Source organism: Carassius auratus, chromosome 12 (genome assembly GCF_003368295.1).
Source record: "Carassius auratus strain Wakin chromosome 12, ASM336829v1, whole genome shotgun sequence".
Taxonomy (NCBI): domain Eukaryota; kingdom Metazoa; phylum Chordata; class Actinopteri; order Cypriniformes; family Cyprinidae; genus Carassius; species Carassius auratus.
The window spans coordinates 12,252,282-12,274,778 of record NC_039254.1 but is presented as its reverse complement, the minus strand read 5'-3'; the positions used below and the strand labels follow the sequence as shown (position 1 = coordinate 12,274,778).

Below are 22,497 nucleotides of genomic sequence, written 5' to 3'. Positions count from 1 at the left end.
CCTGCTTGTGTTCAAAGGATAATCTCCAAAATGGCACTACGGTGATGCGGAGCGACACAGAGAAGATGAATTGTTGAATACAGTTGTTAATTTTGTTTTCTTCGTGTAAAAAAAGTATTACAGTATTATTCTTGTCATTTCATTGAACCACCGATGGCAGATGGGACTATTCTGACAATGTCTTTCATACTTTTCTGGACCATGACAGTTTTAATTACTTGGCAGTCCATGGGACAGTCACAAGCCTCTAAGTTTTTATATAAAATATCTTAAATTGTGTTCCGAAGACGAAGCTTTTACGGGTTTGGCACGACATGGGGATAGGTGATTAATGTAAAAATTTCATTTTGGGGTAGATTAACCCTTTAATAGTACTTTTCAGGATTTGTTGATGAATAGAAAGTTATTAATCTCTTTACCTTCGATCAATTTAATGAACCCTTGCTGAAAAGAAGTATACATTTAAGAGGAAAAAAAACTGACACTGTTTGTACACGTGAAAGACATTTCAAAGACATGCCAGATAAATCCAATTGTAGGAGGTTTGAATTCATTATTTCCTGAAAATGAAGTGCTGAAATCAAGGCTTTGATTTTTAAGAATCAGTAGCGGAGCGCAGCGTGATTTGAGTGGCAGGAAACTGAGAGTCTTAGGATCTGTCAAGCTGCAAAGAGAAGTTTTGGAGTCACTCCACCTTGCGTTTCCTTCCTTCTAAATCCCTCATTGTGTGTTTGCCGTTTCCCTCTCTCTCTCTCTCTCTCTCTCTCTCTCTCGCTGTATCTCTTCTCTCTGCTCTCTGCCAGCTTTATGAGAGCTTATTTTAGACCATCTAAATGTGATCTGGCAGCTCCCAGCTAATGTCAGAACAAAAGCCACGTGCACGCTCGCAAAGAGCAGAGAAGAAAAGAAGCTGATGGGACGCTGCTAAATGTATGTAAATGTGCATTCACACTTTTATGTGTTTGTCTGGGGGGCGCTGGCATGTCTGCTTGAGAGGGTAGATGAGATAAACAGTCGGAAAGCCTGAAGCTCACGTGATTGTAGCTGGAGGGATGGTGGCGCTGTTGTCCAAAGCTGTTCCTCCAATATGTGTCAGTGTTTGTATTAGTGCCACACTGCACTTCTTTGAATCTTTCAGTAGATGAGAATTGCAGGGTTAGTGTTATGACGTTTGTATGTTGGTGGTGGGACATCAGATTATGCTGTAGATGTTGTAGAACAAATGTGCGAAGAACACAGTAGAGACATGCAAAGATTCCAAGTATTAAAGGGGTCGTGAAATGCCATTTCAGATGTTTATGTAATGTTTCTTGACGCAATTTTTATAACGTCTGCAATGTTTCAACAGTCAGTTTCAGCATAGTAATTACTTTTGCTTGCTTAATTTTCAATATAGTGTTTTAAAAGTACTATTATTCAGTCCCACCAGGATTTCTCAAATATTATTTTCAGATTTTTGTTGTCTTAAATCACTGACGTTCAAGGCCCATAAAGGTAGCATGGACATTGATAAAATTGTCCATGTGACATCATTGGTTGAACTGTAATTTCATAATGTTACAATAATACTTGATTCTGCCAAATGCTTGAAATATTAAATTTAAAAAAAGCATTCTGCTGCCTGAGTGAAGAAAGATCCCATAGCAGATCTAGGCAGGTGGTTCTGGGGAGGCAGAGGGTTAAGATGAGGACATGCATAGTGTGCAGATATTCATTTGGATGCCTCCTGGTTAACAGTAATGAGTATGTGAATCAAATTGACTGGAAACATTAAATTGAACAAACCAATCAGAGCATGAAAAATAGTTTCATGGCTGAACTAATAATTTAATCATTTCTCTTGCATGTTTTGTATCTTAAACTTAAAGGTCTTGGTTATTTTAGATAAATCACTTTCCTAATGTTTTGGTGATTTCTCAATTACTAAAAACTAAAATTAAAATTGCACAAACTAATAAAAACTACAAGTAAATTTAAATTTAAATACTTAAAAACAATAAATTGAAAAAGCAAACTCATCATGAACTCCATCACAGGGTAAAGGCTTCAGTGCTCTGCAGGCGCCTTGTCTGTCTGATTAAGGTGGATTACACCTTTCCAACAGCAAGAAAATCCTGTCAATTGAGTTTATGCAAATCTAGGAGCTTTAAAAGTAAATGGTGAAGATCTAGAAACGTGATGTCGGCTGGAACAGATTAAAACCACTTACAAGCATTAATCTTCTCTGACCACTGTGGCACATTGACTCAAACAGACATGTAGTGTTTGCAAAAGCAACATGATCATGCCTGGTTCTTCTCCACACATCTCAAGTTTGAAATCAACCCAGACATCTGTGGAATGCCCTGATACAGTTAGTTTACCACAAACTAAACAATATGCTTGAAGACAGTTTGCTGTAATAGTGCCAACTGCCAACAAACATCAAACAATATAATAGTAGGGCTGAAAGAATAGGTTCCCATGCACCCGCTTGGCAGTTTTTTTGGAACCTGTTTTTTTGGAACCCTAATGGTGTCTGGTTAAGAATTTTTGATGTTGCCAAGGTCAACTGATGGCCCATGGGGTTCGTTTTGCAGCCATCTTGAAATTATGTCATTGCAAATGGCAAAAAACACATATTTTGATAACTCCTGAACCATACAACATAAAAACACAAATGAACCCACTTTTTCATATAATTCTGACATCTGGAATCAAATGGAATGGCCAGTGACATGGTACAACAACTCTTTATTGGTGAAGAACAGGAAAATTAAAACTTCTTGGCTTAAACATTTGCTAACATTGCTATTTTGATCTGCGATACTTTCCTCCATTAGCCAAATGACACTAGATTTTCTCTTATGTCAGTTGCAAGGTTATTAAAAGGATTGTCAATCCCATAGATGGCAATAGACATAGATGGCAATCTGATAATACTATCTTACTGTAAAGCAAAAGTCATCAAAACCTCATTTCAGCCTCCAGTCATCAGTCTCCATCTCTTCAAACGTGACCCCACTCGTGGTTTGTTTTTATTATCTTTGCAATGAAAGTATAATTTAAACAAACCAATATTTTAAAAATCTAAAATATAACCCCGAAAAAATCTACACAAATCAAAGTAGAAATTGGCATGGACAGCATTCCAGCATCCCAGTGCTGCCAACTCCTCATTTGCCATCATAGCAAGTAGCTACTTATTGCTTACTTTTAGCTGCTACTTACGCATATCAGATATCCATCATCACAACTCAGCAAGATACACCGAGAAGATTTTACATCTGATATGTATTATGTCCTTTTTTTACAACTGGATATATGTTACTACTTTACATTGATAATAGGGTATTTAAGTATTATGTGGTACCGTCAAATTAACGTACCTGCAGGGTAGCTAGCTAACACTAGGTAATGTTAGCTAGCTAACATAGCTACTTAACAGTAACGTGTGCACACAGCTCTTTTGCCTTTTGTCAAGAATCAGTCATTTATACATGTTTTAACATAATTTATTCATGACTAACATAGGCTATAGGCCACTTGGAAGTTGGAACAAAGAAATAAATTAAGTCCAGCAAGTAAGCAAGTAAAGCAGTCGTCAGATGCATTTGTGGCGTGTAATACACAAGTGGGAGTAAGGATTTTAAGAGGGGGCTGTAAGGTCCACCCAATTGGGCCAACAAAGATATCCAATATCCGATGTGTCCAGTGAAAACCACAAATCTTCACATATGGGGAATTAAAGTTTCAGATCAACTGAAGATTGAAGTGTTCCTTGGATTAGCTTGAAAATGAATAGTCACAAAGCTCAAAACGGCTGTTTTGCTGAGGTCATGAAAAGTTGACATTTTAGATATACATGGTTCTCACAGGACAGTGGCGCTACAAACAACTGATCCAGGTTTTGGTAGTCCAAAATGAATTTAACTAGCCCGAATGAAAAAAAAAAAAGACATCGGCTGAACTTTACTCAAATCAGCATGATCAGCAAAAAACTAGTAGCATATAGTGATATAACGATTGACAAATCTTACAATGTGATAAAATTCACAATACAGATTACACTATACAATATTTTCTTACAATTTATTTATTTATTTATTTATTTATTTGTTTTTACTAAATTAGATTTAAGACCAATTCTAAATGAAAAGGTGTAATTTTATTATTTCTCAGACAAAATTATTCATATTTCTTTGTGAAATTGAAGTGTTAAATAATAAAACTATCTTGAAATTTTAGAACAAATCCCAAATCACGTAAAAAATACAATAAACAAATCTCTTCTTATAAACGATGATTTTGCCTGTGCTCTATTTAAAATCAGAGGCAAGAACTGCAATTTCATTACTATTCAAAAAAAGATGCAAAATAAATGTTATTTGGATTGCATAATTTAAAAATTTGAAGCAAAAACAGCATGGTCTGGTGTGCAGGAGATTTCCTGTTTATGTTCACTTAAGAAATAACTGACAATTATTTTGAGCTAGTTTTGTACATGTTCATTCAGAAGCAAGGATACGCGAAAGAGGAATCAATTCTTTGTACGCGCATTGTCTGAAACTTGGCTTCATTGTCTGAAACTCATTCAAAGCGTGCACAAAAAACAACTTCAAATGCACACAAATGTTTTAAAATGCTTGAATGTTTAAATTGGCAAGACTTAGAAACAAGTGCAAATGATCAACTACCATCCGTTTCACCCCATACAAGCGAGTGAACAACGTGAATCAAGTTAGGAATTTTATATCACTATTAAAGATAGCCCATACATTTTGGTAGCTAGATGTGATCTTATGGAATATGATGCATTTCTGTAGAATAAACTACCCAACAGTATATAAAGTAGTTAAAATTATCTCAACCTTAAACATCTACAGCAGTAAAATGCCGCACACATTAATATTAATCCAAAAACAGCTATATTAAATAATCCAAAAACACCATATACTGTATAATGGCAAAACACTGACAGGGACCATTTTACAACTCAATGAGTACTTTTACTTTTGATAGTCAATTTTGATTATCAGTGATGCAATTTATTATCAGCTATGCATCTTCTGGTAATTGCTATAACAACTGTTGAAATTTTAGTTTAGGACTGTGGTCATGTCACTTGCATAATTGCACAAAAAAGGCACACGCATGTCGTTCAGTTTTGTGTTTGCTGGAAAATCATACTGAGTAAGTGCACAGTATAGTTTAGTTGTTTAATAATTGTACTTTATTATACCTATATAGTAATATTATTTGTGGTTGATATTGCTAAAATATAGTATATTTGTTATTGGCATTCTGCTTTCGAAACAAAAAGTGTCTTCTAAAATTTTAATTAATACCGTATTTTCCGGACTATAAGTCGCACTTTTTTTCATAGTTTGGCTGGTCCTGCGACTTATAGTCAGGTGCGACTTATTTATCAAAATTAATTTGACATGAACCAAGAGAAAACATTACCATCTCCAGCCGCGAGAGGGCGCTCTATGCTGCTCAGTGCTCCTGTAGTCTACACTGAGCAGCATAGAGCGCACTCTCGCGGCTGTAGACGGTAATGTTTTCTCTTGGTTCTAAATAAATGCAACTTATAGCCCAGTGCGACTTTATGTTTTTTTCCTCATCATGACCTATATTTGGACTGATGCGACTTATACTCAGGTGCGATTTATATTCCGAAAAATACTGTATATTGTTTTCTGTGAGCGAGTAAACAAAATGAGAAAAAACTCAAGGCTACAAGATCCAGTTCTCAAAATTCTTGTGAACAAATATTCTGTATGTTTTATGACCTTATCTCAGTGACTTCAAAAATGTAATTTTTCACTTACCATGCATAAACGTTGCTTTCTCAAAACAAATCATTAGGTATCTGTGGTCAGTGAAGTGGAAAAGCTACAATAGATGTGCTAAATAAAAAAACACTCAAGGAGAGATCGCACATTAGACATTTCACACACACACTGAGATGGAAGGTGTTTTGCTAACTGGCAAAAACACAGCTATTGCCTCTAAAACAAACTTTTTTTTTTTTTTTTTTTTTTTTTAGAACGTGAGGGGGCAGTCTTTGCTGTCCTGCTAAACCAAAAGCTTATACAGCAGCGTGTACACGTGTACGCATGTGTGTGTCTGTTTTGAGAGCAGGTTTGAGAGTGTGCTGATTTTGTACAGTAACAGATATTCTCTAAGGCTCCAGACCTTATATAAAAATGTGTGCATAGAGTAGATGCTGAAGTAAAGGCTGGTCTCTTAGCATCGGCCTTTATACTCTAAACCACAGGATAGAGCCAGCACCATACTCACTTTGAGCTGTACACACACAAATGGAGCCAGTTACCAGGAAAACTGAATTATGTAGGAGACTGTGTGCATTGACCAGAAAATTTGAGTTTCCCAAAGTGTCACTATGTGAAACAAAATTCTATAAACACACACACACACAGAGGAAAGGAGCACAGGCAACTTTATACCAAGACACACTGCACAAACTTAACTTGTGAGCATTATGACTAACATCGTCGTAGCTAATGAGTCCACTAATAAGCCTGGACTCTCTTGGGAGACAGTCTCACCGTTTCTCTTCTCCCTCTGATTGGTTTGGGTCCTGCTCCTTGGGCATGTGTTCCATTCACCTTATTTCCATCCAGCAGCCAATCATGTGAGACTGAGGCGGGCCCCACCTTCGAATGCACGCCTGTCATTCGCGGGTTGTGATGAGTCAGATAGTCATCGGACGGCTCTGCGGAGCGACACTCGCAAACCAAGCCCGCCTCACTCTCCAACTCAGATGACCAGTGATAATGCAGCAATATGTGATGAGGTCTGCAAAAAGAAAAAAGAGAAAATCTAAATTAGCATGTAATCAATGCAGAATGCTGCAAGAACATACAGTGATGAAAAAGAATCTGAGATCAAACAGTAAGTTCACAAAAGTTTGGGAGTAGTGGAAAGCTTCCTGGGGAAATGCTAAAGTTTTGCGAACTAACACAATGATTCATGGGCAACGCAAAACTTTTGAGAGCGAATGCAAAATTTCTCGCGGGAGTGTGAAACTTTTGTGTGTAAATAAAAATGTTCTCTTGGAGGTAAAAGCTATGAGGTAATTGTTCCTCCAATCCCACAGTTATTTTTAGGAATGCTCAATACAAACTATAAACTAACTTATTGATAAATTTGTTATTTATTTATAACTTATATATATATATATATATATATATATTCATAGCATTTTCACTACCATAGTCACTAAAATTGAGAGTTTACAAATAAAAGTAATCTTATATCAGTGTATTAATTCCTCCGATCTCACTTTTTTTTTTTTTTTTATGGGGCTCAATACAAACTATAAACTCATTCATTCATTCATAGTAAAAATATTCAATTAATTTAAATAGTAATAAATAAAATAAAAACTCCAGTATAATAACTCTATAATAACATTCTACTCTGAAACTGAGTGTCAGATGTGTATGCATCCCCCTCCTCTTTTAGCTGTCTGTCCCATCTGACATGCTTCCCATGAGCTCTCCGGAGCATCACCGGCTCACTGGAGACAGCGTGCACACTTTCCAGGAAGAAATTATCCGATTAGGACGTCCGTAATCCCATCTTTTCCTTTACCACATTCTCTGTGCAAACCCAGGAGCTCACGTGCACCACTAGGCTGCTCTTTCACTTCTTTGGCAGCAACAATGTGTCTTAAAACCTGTGTAAATCACAAGGCCTTGACTGCCTCGATAATCTGGATTAGGTGGAAGGATATTGAGAAAAACGACGATCGTGGTTCCATAGGACACAGATTCTGATGAGCTGGACCATTTAAACGGTAACTTGATGTAAACGTCATCGTTTACAGTATTTTAACTGTGCATTTAGACTTAATTGTGTATGCAATCTGTGCTGAAATTGACACACAAGTCTAAACATAACAGATGAGATTAGACAAAGGAAGCGAACATGTACAAGTAAATTAGGGATTTGGCAACACAGCAAATCGGTATCTAAACTTAGTCTCTGTTTTGCTGTTGTCAGAGGTCAATAAGGTCAGACTAAGAGTCCAAAAACAGCCTCTGATCCAGGATTCCTTTTATATTGACTATTTTCACTGACATATTATCAAAAATAATGCAGATATACAGTAGTTTTGATGTTGTGAGTGCATCTGTACAAAGTAAGTGCACAGAGGGAGCAGCTGCAGGAAAACTGCAAGACCTGAATTGTTCTTAACATGAGACATGCTTTATATTAAGGACTTCACAAACTAGCTCATGAGAATACAATTTAGCTCAGCTATTCCCGTCAGGTGCTCTGACAGATACATGTGCTAACAGATATAGTGTTCTGTTTGAGACGTGTTTTCCTCACATGAGTATTTCACTTTTGCATAAAGGCTTGTCCTGACAGCAAGCAAGTCTATGCTTAACTTCACAGACTTCACGTCAAACAAGCGCAACAGAAAGGGAGCACAATAATTCTGACTAAAATATTCATTTTATATAGATTTTACTAAAATATTCGTTGTTGATTAAAAAATCTAAATGTGGAACAAGCAATTGCATGAGAGCAGTAGCTGTAAAAGACTAATTATTATTATATTTAGATGAGTGAAACCGTGTTTCTCCGAGTTAACATTTAGACTATGCTTTTGTATTTATTTTCATTTCATCTTAGTGATTTTAATGTCTGCTTATTTTGCTCATAATGTACAGTGTAGACTACACAAATAAATGTACCATATTCGCTTTAACAATCTTCAGTTTTCATTATTTGGGGGACAACATTGGGCAGGATTTTGAATCATATTTTTTTAAATAGTAAAATGGAAAAAAAAAGCCCTTTAAGAAACAAATTAATCGATTAATCAATAAATAATCGAATCGCAGCCCTAGATTAATCATGGAGATTATCCATATTTAAATGAACATTTCATCTAAAAGTGGAAGTACTGAACATTCAGCCTTGACTACAGAAAATACCAATATGTATATCGTAATTTGCCATCATCCTAAAAATACAGAGATATGATTTTTGGCCAGCATCGCTCAGCCCTAATTCTTTCTACAAGTTGTCTGGCCTCATCTACAAAAGAGCCTTAAGTGAAAACTGATATATCGAGGCAAATTTGCAAAGCGATCTGCTGACAGATGTGCATGGGTAAGTATATATCAATGTTTCTTTTGTATCTATTATGCTCACAGTTACTAAGTGCACTCCCCAAACACAAACCAACGTGGAACATGCCGTACGAGCCTCTGAATCCATCTATGAATGGGTGGCTTTGGACCAGAGAGGGGAATTAGATCGTTTTATTGTATGTGAAGAGAAAGAAAAGGATCTGGCTTAAGATCAAAGCTTGAGAAAGCCCGATCATAGAGCTGAGACTCCATGATACTCGTATACTGATACGTTCGCATATCACTGCATCCAAACGGCTCATATTCTGACTGCAGAGGTGCTTGGTGATTCAAGCGCATGGCTAGTGAGTGACGCAACCCTTTGACAATGAAGCCAAGAGGACATTTGTTCTGCATTAGTTAATGCTCAGCTGGCCTATCATCTTTCATCGGACTTGCCTGTTCGCATAGTCACTGGCCTAACAGGCCTTTTCATCTGCTTGTCTGGCTGATGTGTGTTCAAGTGTGTTCCCATCGATTGTGTGCGTGTAAAAATGCTTTTAAGAAGGTTATTACCAAACATTGGTGACATTTGGTGGGACTGCTGCAGCTAATCACAAAAATTAGTCTCCTATGATTAACAAAGGATTTGAGACAATTATGAGTAGCTCATGACATAAAGTACTTCATATGCTGATGCTGCCTCCTTATTGGTGGACAGCCCTTGAAGGGATTGTTCAATCAAAAATTAAAGTTCTTTCCTGTATTACTTTTTTATTGTTTAAAAAAAAAAAATGTTCATGCTGCACTCTTTATAAAAGTGGATGGGGACTGTGGCTGTCACGCTCTAAAAACAGATAAAAACAAACACTAAAATAGCCCTCATTTAAAAGTCTTTAAAAGCCATACAATCACTTTGAGGAAAGAAGCAAAATTGTGGTTTCTATCCACTGAAATCTTGCTTTAAATGGTGATTTATTTGGTCAAAATGTACTTCCATCACCTTTTCAGAAGATGACTAAACATGAATTTGACTCCTCATTGATAAAGCCAACACCATAGCTTACAGGGAATCCAAAGTGCACCCAAACAGCAGACCTGTTGGTTATTGGAGGATCTTCTTTTTCTGGTCTGTTAAACGCATTGGCCACCGCGTACCGTGCATGAACTGCTCGCTCACTCAGCGCGTAATGAGTGAGCGAGCGCCTGACTGAGTAGCCTAACATAAACATACAAGTTGGTGCTTTTTTCTTTTTCGGGTGTGTCAGGGGCGTTGCCTGTTACGTCGTTTGGGTTATTGGGCTACCTTGTTGAAGGCATATCATTTTATTTCACTTTTTCTTTTTTTTTTCAAATATAATTAATTAGTCCAACGGTTCAATACGAATACGCGTATCGTTACACCCCTAATATATATATATATATATATATATATATATATATATATATATATATATATATATATATATATATATATATATATATATATATATATATATATATATATATATATATATATATATATATATATATATATATATATATATTGGTAAAATCATATGAGTCATTCAGTTCTTAAAAGCTGAAGAATTCCAAAGAAACTTCACAGGAAATGCAGCAAAGAATATATTTTTTTGATTAACTCGCACTGTAGAGGAGTGAAAACTCATGCATTCAGATGAAAATTTATTTATAGTGGAGGAGCAAGTTTTGTTCTTTTTTTCCCTTCTTAACAGCTTGCTGTAGTGTATGGTGGCCCAGTAGTGCACAACAAAACAAAATCTCCACAACACAACGGAAACATGAAAACAAGCTGCAAACAGAGAAATGGGCACAATGCATTCAAAAGAAGCTGCAACACCACAACATTTTCACAACACAATGGAACCAAACCACAACCAAACAAAATTAGTACAACACAATGGCCATAACCAGCCATAACACAGCAAACTTGACACAACAAAACACAACCGAAACAAACCACACAACACAGCAAAATGCAATGGAAACAAGCCATAACACAGGAAAATGTGCACAATACAACATCTTTTTTCCTATGCAATATGTTGTGGCAATTTTAATGTGTTGCAGCAATTTTATTGTGTTGTGGAGATTTTGTATACTGGGACACTGTTGTAGTGGAGCTGAGGTGAAATATTATGCTTGCAAACAGTTACAGTGCCCATGCCTGTACAGTGCCATGCCCAGGTCTACCTTTTTCTCCTGTTTAGTCAAGGTCAAAGTAATAAAGCCCCATACAATCAAACATACAGGATCTATAAATGTAGCTTTACAAGGCAGGGTTCCTGTTAAACATGCAACTGAGCGAGAACAGGGACAGGAGGTGGACCAGGAGAAAGAGAGAGAGAACACACCAGATTAAGTTTAATTCAGCATAGGGTCATAAACAGTAAAAAAAAAAAAAAAAAAAAAAAACACTGGTGTTTGCTAATTATTACTTTTTGTTTTAGTGTGTGTGTGCGACTGTTGTAAAAAGTGCAAAGGAAGCCAAAAATTCACAAAGGCCACATACATTTTTAAAGTGGAGCATTGCACCTGAGTATGTGCAGGAGTGGCTATGCTGTGTGTGAAGGGGCAACGCTTGACATATATGTTGACACAGTGCATACATTGGATATAAAAACTGCAGCAGGTGCAGCCGAGTAAGATTTTCGTCCTCATTTTTCTTGCTCTAAGTTTGTCGCTGCTTTCTGCATTCTCAAACGCGGCACTAAAACTTTTTAATTGGCAAGAAGAAAGTGGACTCTGTTTCTTTCTTCCTCTGTTTTCCTACGTTCTTCTTGCCCTTAATGCAATGCTTTTAAATGCTGGTTTGAAAGCAGCATGAAAAAGAATAATTAGATAGTTTGTTGCAGAGCGAAACAGCCTCTGTTAATTAGCCAATCTTTTTCACTCTTTCTCTCTTTTTTTTAAATTCAGGACAGAAGGCTCCAGTCTTCCTAATATTTTATAATTAAAATTATATTTATATAAACAATTAAACATCACAACCAGAGAACAATTAAATTACGCAATAAGTTATACGATGGTTGAAAGATTAAAAGGCATTTTCATCTAGTGTCATTTGACAGGTTGGCCGCTATACTTATGAACAGCTAATGACAGAGCACTGATGATCCAGGAGATAAAGATTCCGGACTGTGATTTGATATGATCTCAGTGAAGGCCACGCTGTGCAGATGTCATTATGCCAGTCAGAGGGCACCATCCTTTAATGATTGTTTCACAAAGAAGCCAACGCAAGATCCTTATATAACCAGTCAACCCACCACCTTTGAAAAAGAGCATATTGTACGTCAAAGAGACTTAAAAATGCTACTTTGCTTGACTGCCGATCTCAGCCTATAACTAAAAGATCTAATACACCTATCACACATATCTTTGCTGAGTAGCACCTTCCAATTAAAATAAAACTGAAGAAACACCTTCCTTTGTGAATGTGTGCCTGAAATACCATTAGAGCCGAGCACAGCCTCTAAAAACACAGATGGCGGAGATGGTTTTTTCGGACAAAAAAACCTTCAAGATAAATGTACACTAGTCAAATACTTGTAAACAAATAAATAGATACAAAATACTCACCAAAGGCAATTTTGTTTAATGCTGGACCCTGCCTCACTTGTCCTCCTTCCCAGCAACTGCTGTTTACATTAGGTGGAGTGGGCTGATAAAGTTGTGTGATTGATGGCTGGCTAAACTGCCTCTCTAAGTCACCACACGCCGGATTAGTGTCTCTCGGTAGTTGACCTTTTAGTAGTTGTTACTACTACGTGTCAGGTTTACAAAGAGGGGATGAGAAATGGTTTAGAAAAGGACAGAAGAGGGAAGTTGAATGAGAAGATTGGTCAACCAGTTTTGGAAGGTTGGCTATTATATATATATTATATATATATATATAAGCCAACTTTCCAAAACTGGTTATTTATTTATTTATTTATTTATTTATTTATATATATATATATATATATATATATATATATATATATATATATATACTATATTTAGAAAAATACATGTTTTGCAATATATAATAATGTGTGAATTTTAAGTGTATAGATACAGAACAGATATAATCAAGTCAACGTCAAACGTAACCATCTACTATTGTTCCTCTGAACCTGTAGAATACGTCCAAATGGGCAGAGTAGGAGGTTCTTTTGGCAGACGTAGCCTCTTCTATCCAACACTTTGCTTTAACAACATTAAATCACCCTAGACATTTATTGCGTTTGAATAATCGCCATCTTATCTGAGGAGAAATTTACCTAGTGTCTGTTTAGCATCTTCTCTAGCTCAAGAATAAGGAAAATTAATGAGGTGGGTCTGCTCAAATGCAAGACGGAGATTACGCAGCGAGACGGCGGTTATCTTGCGTAAGGTCAGTCTGACAAAGTCACTTCCCTTAGGCACAGACGGATGTTTAGGGGGAAACAAAAAGGGGAAAGGAAGGGCATTGTGGGAAACTGACCCAACCTCCCCAACACACACAAACACTCCCCTTCAAAGAGCCATTGGCCTCCTCCCTCATTCCACCATGCCTTTGGCAAAGACGGGTCATGACGCTGCCAAGAATGTGACTGTATTCGAAAAACAAACTAGAGGCTTTTCCCTTCCCGATTTCGCTGTTTCTAAGGTGGATCAATCAAAAAAAAAGAAAAAACTTTGATGTTATCAAAAGGTGGTTAAAAAGAAGATTCTGCGAACTGAGCTCTCTGTGGGTTTGCCGGCTTTGTGCATAGCTAAATCCTGCTCCATTAATTTTTCACAAGGCCAGTCAGTCAGGCATAAAAAACCTGAGATTTACTTTAAGATGGATGCTTCAGCGTTTATTTTTTATTACATATTACCGATAGGAATTGCTTGAGCCTAGCAACTTATCAAGTGATCTCACTGCAGTCAGATGGATGTTCAGTGTAAGGGAGGAGGCTGTGAACTTCCCCTCAGATCATGGCAGATGGCGCACTGCTCTTCCTCTGACGCAACGTAAAGCTGAACAGACTCAATGCACAGCTTTCCATCTAATGACCTACTTTTTAGAGCTGTCAACGTTAAACACATGCGATTAATTAAATATATGTAAAATGCTTATTCAATTTGACATCGTAAGTGTTTCATTCTGTGGGATTTCAAAAAAAAAAATGATAGGAACATTCGGAGCTGATTAAACGTGATTGGAGCCACATTGGGTGTTCCGTACATATACATGCAAGTAATTGTGAAATCTAAACAATGCTAATATCTGTCATAATTTAAAAAGTTGTTCCAAACCAGTATGACAGTTTTATTTGTAGAACACAAAACATGTTTCTTTTTGGGCCCATTTTTTTCATGTGATTATTGTGTCATTATGATGTCATTATTGATTGAAAATTGGCCCTAACTCTCTTTGGCATGTTCATCATATGCAATATTCAAATCATGAATGAATGACTCTCTTAAGCCCTATCTTTCAATGAATTGGTTGACTCCACTCACAAACTGATTCAAATGATTTGTTCACAAAGTCAACTGATGGAGTTCTTGAGCTTTCAGTGAATCAATTATCTTTAAAAAATAACCTTTAAAAATTATAATACAGCACATAAATCAAATGGATTCGTTTTATTGGAATTTTATGTTTTCTTGGAGTCAAACAAAATACAGTAGTTGGCATGAGTAGTATGTCCAAAAATGAAGGTGAGTAAAAGAAGGTTAACTTTACCTCTAATTCAAATTAAGAGACATTACAAGTTCATAAAGTGTAAGGAATATTTTACTATGGATATAATGCAGTTTTCAATTTCCTATTTTTTCTTTTTTTAAGTGAGAAGAGTGATTAGCACTGATGCATAAGTTTACACTATGACTGTCTTTCACACAAACTACCGAACCTAATAATCACACATACACTTAAATTATTAATTTCCTTAAAAGGAACTACATGCATTACTATCAAAAACCGTGATTAAATATTTGACTCAACTGACAGCCCTGCTGCTTACACATATAATTAGCATGACTTTAAGTAAAAGATACTCAAGTGTAGAGGGAGAGATTGAAATGGAATGAAGCCAGAGGTCAGGGAGACAGCTGGGGTCAAAGGTCACCACTGTGTTTGGCCAGGAGCCCAGTTAAAGATCTATCTCCATTCCTCTTTACCTGTTTGTAATTCATACACATCACCAGGGTCTGTGCCCGGGGCAGCGGTACAGAACTGAGATACCACGCGATAAAACTGCCGTCCATGGAGCGTGAGATATCTGACAGAGCTTAAATGCTCCAGCACACTTCCGAGCAAACACAGCAGGTGAGGTTTGGCAGTCAATCAGATAAACAGGTATAGTATTTTTATGAATGGAGCAGAAACCAAGCCAAGTGGAAACAAAGGGAATTCCGATGCGTGTGTATTGGCAGAGGCTGGGACAACCCTGTGACTCAGTGACACCCAGTAGGTTATACTTGGAATTAAAGCAGATTGAGAGGTGTGGTATCTTGGCCAAAGGCCCTTCGATCTGCACATGCGCTGCCAGAGCATTCACTGGTCTGGGCAATCTCAGCTGCAGGCATGGCCTATCACTAGCTCTCTTTCACACTCTAATTCTTTCCCTCAGTTTCTCAGAAGCTGGACGTATACACAACAGCAGAGCAGGAAAAACCAGACATGACAGCAAGTCTCACTGACTTCAAACCTCCTTGGGTTGTTTGTGTAAAGGAACCATCAACCTAAAATGTAAAACTCTGTCAGCGCTCGCTAACCCTCATGTTGTTTCAACCCCGTCTTACTTTCTTTCCTCCATGGAAAACAAAAGACAGTGTTTAATGTTTGAGGTGCTCTTTCCACGTGACTCATTTAGGCTTGGAATGACCCGGAATGTATTGTGCAATAACTTTATACGAGTAAAATACTGAAAATCTTCCCCTCTGATTAAGTCCTCAAGTTTTTCACATTTAAAATTCTGTACATTTAACACAAGATTCAGTTCTACAGGGGAAGATTATCAGCAATTTTTAGCATACATTTTTCTTCTGCTTACTTTCATATGGACGTTCACAAGAGAGTGACGCTCAAGTAAATGACGTCGGTGTAGCATAAGCGTAAGAAGTGGCGAACTCGGAAGCACCGAGAAGATACCAAAACAAAACACCAGTCACGATTTAGAAGTACAAAACAAGGATTTGTAAAATAAAATACTGGAGGATTTCAATATAAACAGACGAGATTTGTTTTCCTTTGCTTGAAACAAAACTCCGTTCTCACGAGACTAGCAAATTCTCATCGAATCTTATACTCTACGCCTACGTCATACACCGGAACGCCACTCTCTCATGAAAGTGGGTACTACTGTGAACGGAAGCTAGAGATTACGGTTTATATAGTTTAAAATATATTTTTAATTCTTACACAAATGCATCGATTCGATGCCAGAAGGCCTTTATTCATCCCACGGAGCAATTTGGAGTACTTTGTTATGATGGATTTATTCACTGCCATTTTAAAGCTCGGAAGAGCCAGTACTTTTTTTGATATAATTCAGATTGTATTTGCCTAAAAAAAGAAAGTCTTATAAATCTAGGATGGCTTGTGATGGTAAGTAAATCATGGAGTGATTTTCATTTTTGGATGAACTATCATTTTAACAGATGTCTGCACTTTACATTAGCCAATATATTAATTTTGACTTGCTACTGAATCATTCAGACCAATTTGTGAACCAATTTGAGGAATTCATGCCAACAAACATTTAGTTTTAATCTACTTAAGAGCAATATTTAGTCAATAAAACATTTTAGAGTAGAGCAACTAGAAAAATGTTTCTTTCCTCTATAAATGACGTACAAGCTTTTATGAAAATGTTCAGTCATTTACCTGTGTCATTTCCAAATATGTATTTTCTTTCTTCTGTGGAGCTGATATATCAGGTTTAATAGTTTAGCATGGTATGGACAGAAAAAAAAAGTGAAATTTTTAAAAAATATCTTCTCTTGTGTTCTACAGAATTGCTTGCCCAACACTCTAGGTTTTCTTAGACTCTCGATGCTTTCAACATACACAGGAAATGACATCACATACCACAACAGCAGAAGCACTTTCAAGTTACACCAAGTCATGCAAGATGTAACCGTGTTAAAGGTGATCTGAGGAACTTCTCTCATTTCTCATCACGGCTCTACCACACAGCTCGCCTGTCACTTTGAGAGAAAACTGATGTGTTTATTACTGGCAGCAGTATTTGTGTCCTGTAAGTTCTCATAAAATACAGAACAACATGTCCAGTTGTTGCTGTGCACACACACACACACACACACACACACACACTGTGAAAATCCAAGAATCAGCATGGCATAAAACATACCAGCTGTTGGCCAAATGCATAAACACCAGAGCAAATAAAGTCAGAGAAATAAATAAGGCCATATTTATAAAGAAAAAAATCAGAACCATACACACTTGTACTGCAAAAAAAAAAAAAAAAAAAACCCAGACACACTGTAGACTATCATGCAGATTGTGGCGTGAACAGCCTGTAAATGCTTCTAGTGGGGCGCACAGCGACCCGCCCCTTGAAGCAGCCACACGCTGCTCTCCTCCTGCATCACGCCCCTACATCACCTCACCTGTCACCTCCACCCATCACCTCCTCATCTCAGTCACCTCCGTAATGAGCTATAAATGTAGGGCGCTGTGGCATACAGCGGGCCGAGGGCGCTCACACGCACCCCTGAGACTAAAGGTGCTGGCGGGTGGGTGAGTGGGGGCCCTCTCCCGGATGTTGTGCAGCCTTGAAAGCCGAGAAGGTGGCGGCACACCAGGATGATGGCGCCTGTGGGAGAGGGCTGATTTTTTTGGCCCGGTGCCGGAGTTGGGACCCATCCTCCCACGCTTGTGTGGTCCTGGATCATATTAGCACCCCTAGTACACTTGGATATTGTACCTTCAAAATCCATAATACACATATGTAGAGGCTGGGTGGAAATTCCCGTAACGTTGCCTTAAACATGCACATGCTTGATGCATTTCACATCTCGAGGCAAAAACAACCTCTCACCCCATCAAAATTCAGGGCACAGTCACACGCTGAAGCACATGCTGTTCTCTGGACTGTTTGGTTCTGTTTTATGTATAGAATAAAGTAGTTTGTCATATGAGTTCATCTTGTTCATAAAAAGAAGGGGAAAAAACTGGCGAGGAACTGAATGTGTAGAAGTAACTGAAAAAGACACTGAAGCATTACTAAACTATAGTTTAAACTTTTTTATTTTTTTGCGGTTTTTTTAGAGCTTGAAAATTATGGAGGATGAAGAGAAAATGGAAGGAAAAAAGAAGACATCTGTTGGGATACTCTTTAATTTTAAGAACAACTTTAAAGAAATGTAGAATAGTAAAATGACTGATTAAAATGAGAACTCGTTTAGAAAAAAAAAAACAGGTCGAATGAATTAATGGATGATTCAATCAATTACAACACACCGAGAAATCAAAATCCCCTTGATATTTTCACATATAAGAGGTCAATGTACTGTAAAAGTTTCAGAACCCAAAACTTTCTCATCAGTCAAAAAAAACTGTTTATGTTGAAGCCAATCTGCCAAAATGACAGTTTGTGGGATGTGCCACTTTATGACATAATATGTGTGGCTAAAAAAAATCGCCTCCGCAGAGGTTCAACGCCTGCTTTTACATCACTGCCATAACGAGAGAGGCAAACGGAGGTCAATGCAGAAATCAAGTGACAAAATGGCTCCAAAGAGAGCAAGACTGTGCAGTGCCAGGTTGTGCCAAAACCGTCTTTGCTTTGCCTTCCTTCCTTCCTTCTGATCCCAGTGTTAGGAAAGAGTGGATGAACTTCATTTTAATGAAGTTCCAGACCATGTCAGTAAGAAATTGGTCCTTTGTTCACTTCATTTTACCGCAGATTCATTTACAAATAAGGCACAATAAGTATGTTTATTATTATTATTTCAATTTATTTAAATTGTCCTTTTATCCATGAAGTTTCAACAAAGGACCAGGCATTAAAATTTAGAAGAAAATAAATAAAGTGTGGAGAAAATGACAGACAGATGGATAGATGGAAAGGGAGACAGACAGATAAATAGATAGACACAGACAGACAGACTGATAGATTATGAATTCATGCAAATCACACACAATCCTATTGTGACTGAATTAAACTTCTCAGAGGACGCATGAATTAGACGAAGAACAGCAAGCAATTTTCACTGCCGTTTTTAAAGAGGTTGTGAGGAAAACATGTACGATAAACACAAATTCTCATAATCTTCTCAGAGCAAACTAGTCCCAGAAAGACGCAACAGGCACAGATATGCAGATAAGTGATAGCAGATAATGCAGGAAAGAGAGGTAGATACATGTGAAGGGGAGCCAGGAGATGGAGGGCTTGTGGCAAACTGCCCCAAGGTATGAAATGAAACATTTACTTATTCTTTTTTTTTTCTGTTTCCTCACTTTTCTGCATTCACTTCATGTCCTTTCACAGAGTCAAGGCCTTACGCCGCACAACGTTAAGGAGAGAAGCGAGATGAAAAACTAGGTGCCTGACAGCTTTTAGCAGGGAATTCATCATGTTTTCCTGTATACATTCAAGTCTGTGAGCAAAGCATCTGTATATGTCTGTGTATCTTAATCGGGTTGTTTGTGCTTATATGTTTGCATATATGTTTGCTTTTTGGGAATGTGTAGCTGAGCGGCCTCTGTCTGTTTTTAATAAATGTGCATGAATAAGACTAAGTCTCTGAGGATAACTCTGTCTATTTATTTTTAGGTAAACACTGTGCTTCCTCTGCCTGTGGATTGTGGGTAATGGGGTGCTACCTCCTTTCTCAGACATACATTATACATCGCATCTTCACCAAATCCGCAGCGCTGTAGGTATGGCCCCTGAGGGCCCTTTAAACACCATGACCTAAAGCACAAACGGACCCTTTCTTATACAATAATAGTGTGTTTCTTACTCTTTTATGGTGCAGTGGCGTACAGAGGAAATAGACTCCAATTCCCAGAGCACTTGCGGTTGGACTTTTCGCACATGCTCCATGCGTTTGGCAGCTCGGGCTCCATGTGCTGCCGTAATGAGAAGCACCGGCCCCCGGCACTTAATCAACAGGACAGCAGTTCAACGTGGCCCACTAACATAGCATGAGACGGGTCAATCCCTCCTTCACACTGATGCCTCAGGAGAGTCAGGAAACATTATGGTGCATAAACATTGAAAATAACCGCACACAGGGGAGGATTGGAGAAAACCAGAGGAAGAGGATGGAAGGAGGATGAGGCCTCCTCTTCTTCCTTTCTTTCTTTCTAACAGCTGAATCTGCCAGACTGAAACAGTCTGCAATCAACAAGTGGCACCCAATATCTAAACTTTTTTCTTCTTTTGTCTTATCAGAATATTAAGGCTTGAAGATTTCATTAGGGTTGTGTGACATTTATCATCTACAATAACATCGCAGTTGTTATTTTTAATTAGCTCACATTATGTCGCTCAAAAAAATTAAGAAAGAAAAATTCATGGTATTATAATGCTTATTAGAATGAAGTTAAAATGCTTCTATATTTTAAGTTAGGAAAGCAAAAAATATATATACCTGTATGGGTCTTTGTTATTTTTTTTATTTTTATACTCATGATATGATATAGTTAAGTAATAACACATAAGCAAGAGGGCTGTTTTCCTAAATATTAGATTGTGAGCATCAACTATTTACACAACAGTTAAAAAACATTAAGTTAATATTGAGTGAGTATCATTGTAGACACAATAGTCTTTTTTTTTCTTTTTCATTTAGCTGTTTCACCAGTGAAAACTGTTCCAAACAAAGCCAGAGCAAAACATTTATTTGTATTCCTCAGAGCAACACTGTGGTGTTTTGGTCCTGCATGAATCTGTTTAAATGAATCTAAATTAAGTTTCTAAATTAATCAACCATGAAGAACAAATGAATGAATCACTCAATCAATAAGGGACCACCTACTTGTGGTTTTAGGGACCTATCATGCGCAAGGTGCAGCACAAGTGTTTTTGCTAGTTTCAGCCCGACGCAGTTCTTATTTTCCCATCCTGCACCGCGTTGTTTAAATAGCGAATGCATTTGTGCGCTCATGGAAGTGCTGGTCTAAAAAACAGGTGTGTTCAGGTGCATTGTTGGCGCGTTTCCATTTTGAGGGTCTGAAAATAGACTCCGCTCAACATAGACCTACTCAAACCTGGTCTAAAGTCTGGTGCAATGTTTTTTCTTTGTTATGTAAAAAGCGTGTTAGTATAGGCAGGTCCACAATGCACGTACACACTGCTTATTAAACACACAGGGACACAAAGCAGCACACAAACATGCCAAATATAAAAAATTAAAGGATTACAATGTAAAAGAATATTATTGTGTAGGCAACATAAATATAAAGACTCATAATGGATAGTCATTGCATGTATCAGAATTAGGCTACCTATTTGCTCAAGCACGAGCAGCTCCGCCATTTAAATAGCAAAACCATCATGGCATGAGCGCAACTGGCTCTTATAGGGAATGGGAGATGAGACTCTGATTGGATTATTGCATGTTACGCCCAAAAAACACACATTACTCATTAAGAGAATAGGTACAACCCATTTCGACCATGCACCCGGGCGCACTGACGTTTTCCCATTGTTAAACTAGCAAAAGTGTATTCGGACACACCCTGAGTGTGGAAACGATCTCTGCACCACTTCATGGAATGCACTGCTGGACTGCAACCGCATGCGGTGTGAACGCTTTAATCCGTTAACATGAGTGCTGAAAAAATACGTACTGTATACGCACTTCAAGTCGTGGCCTAGTGGTTAGACAGTATGCTTCCTAACCCTAGGGTTGTGGGTTCGAGTCCCGGGCTGGCAATATCACGGCTTAGGTGCCCTTGAGCAAGGCACTGATCCCTCAAACTGCTCCCCGGGCGCCGCAGCATTAATGGCTGCCCAATGCTCCAGGTGTGTGTTCACAGTGTGTGTGTGTGTGTTCACTGCTGTGTGTGTACACTTTGGATAGGTTAAATGCAGAGCACCAATTCTGAGTATGGGTGACCATACGGCTGAATGTCACATCACTTTCACTTTCAAGTGGCATATGTGTGGTCCTGGCATTATGTTTGTGTACTCCGAGTCTCTGTGAGAGTGTGGGAGCACTGAATGGTTAAACACTGGCAAGAATGAAAAAGAAATGCAATATTTTGAGTAAAAAAGAGAGGTGATTCACTCAAACTGTTTGCAAAATGATGTCTTAGAGAAAGTTTTCAAATTACTTTAGAAGTTATTTAATGAAGAAACATTAGTTGTACCTCACCTTCACAATTATAATTATTTCACCTGTACTGGACAGAGACCAAAACAAATGAAATGACAAACCTTTT

At 37.7% G+C, this 22,497-nt stretch overlaps 1 protein-coding gene and 1 long non-coding RNA gene across 2 annotated transcripts in view; one reads left to right on the top strand and one right to left on the bottom strand.

Annotated features, from left to right (window-relative positions):
* Positions 1–22,497, bottom strand: part of LOC113111867 (thyroid hormone receptor alpha) — a 134,686-nt gene that overhangs the window by 22,357 nt on the left and 89,832 nt on the right. Inside the window, exon 3 of the mRNA XM_026277030.1 lies at positions 6,555–6,804. Within this exon, the coding sequence (XP_026132815.1) occupies positions 6,555–6,610 (56 nt within the window). The 5' untranslated portion in view covers positions 6,611–6,804. The remainder of the gene's footprint in view (positions 1–6,554; positions 6,805–22,497) is intronic.
* Positions 314–21,431, top strand: LOC113111868 (uncharacterized). The gene is made up of 3 exons (XR_003293372.1): positions 314–930; positions 19,880–20,923; positions 21,252–21,431. It is a non-coding gene; the product is annotated as an uncharacterized LOC113111868 (long non-coding RNA).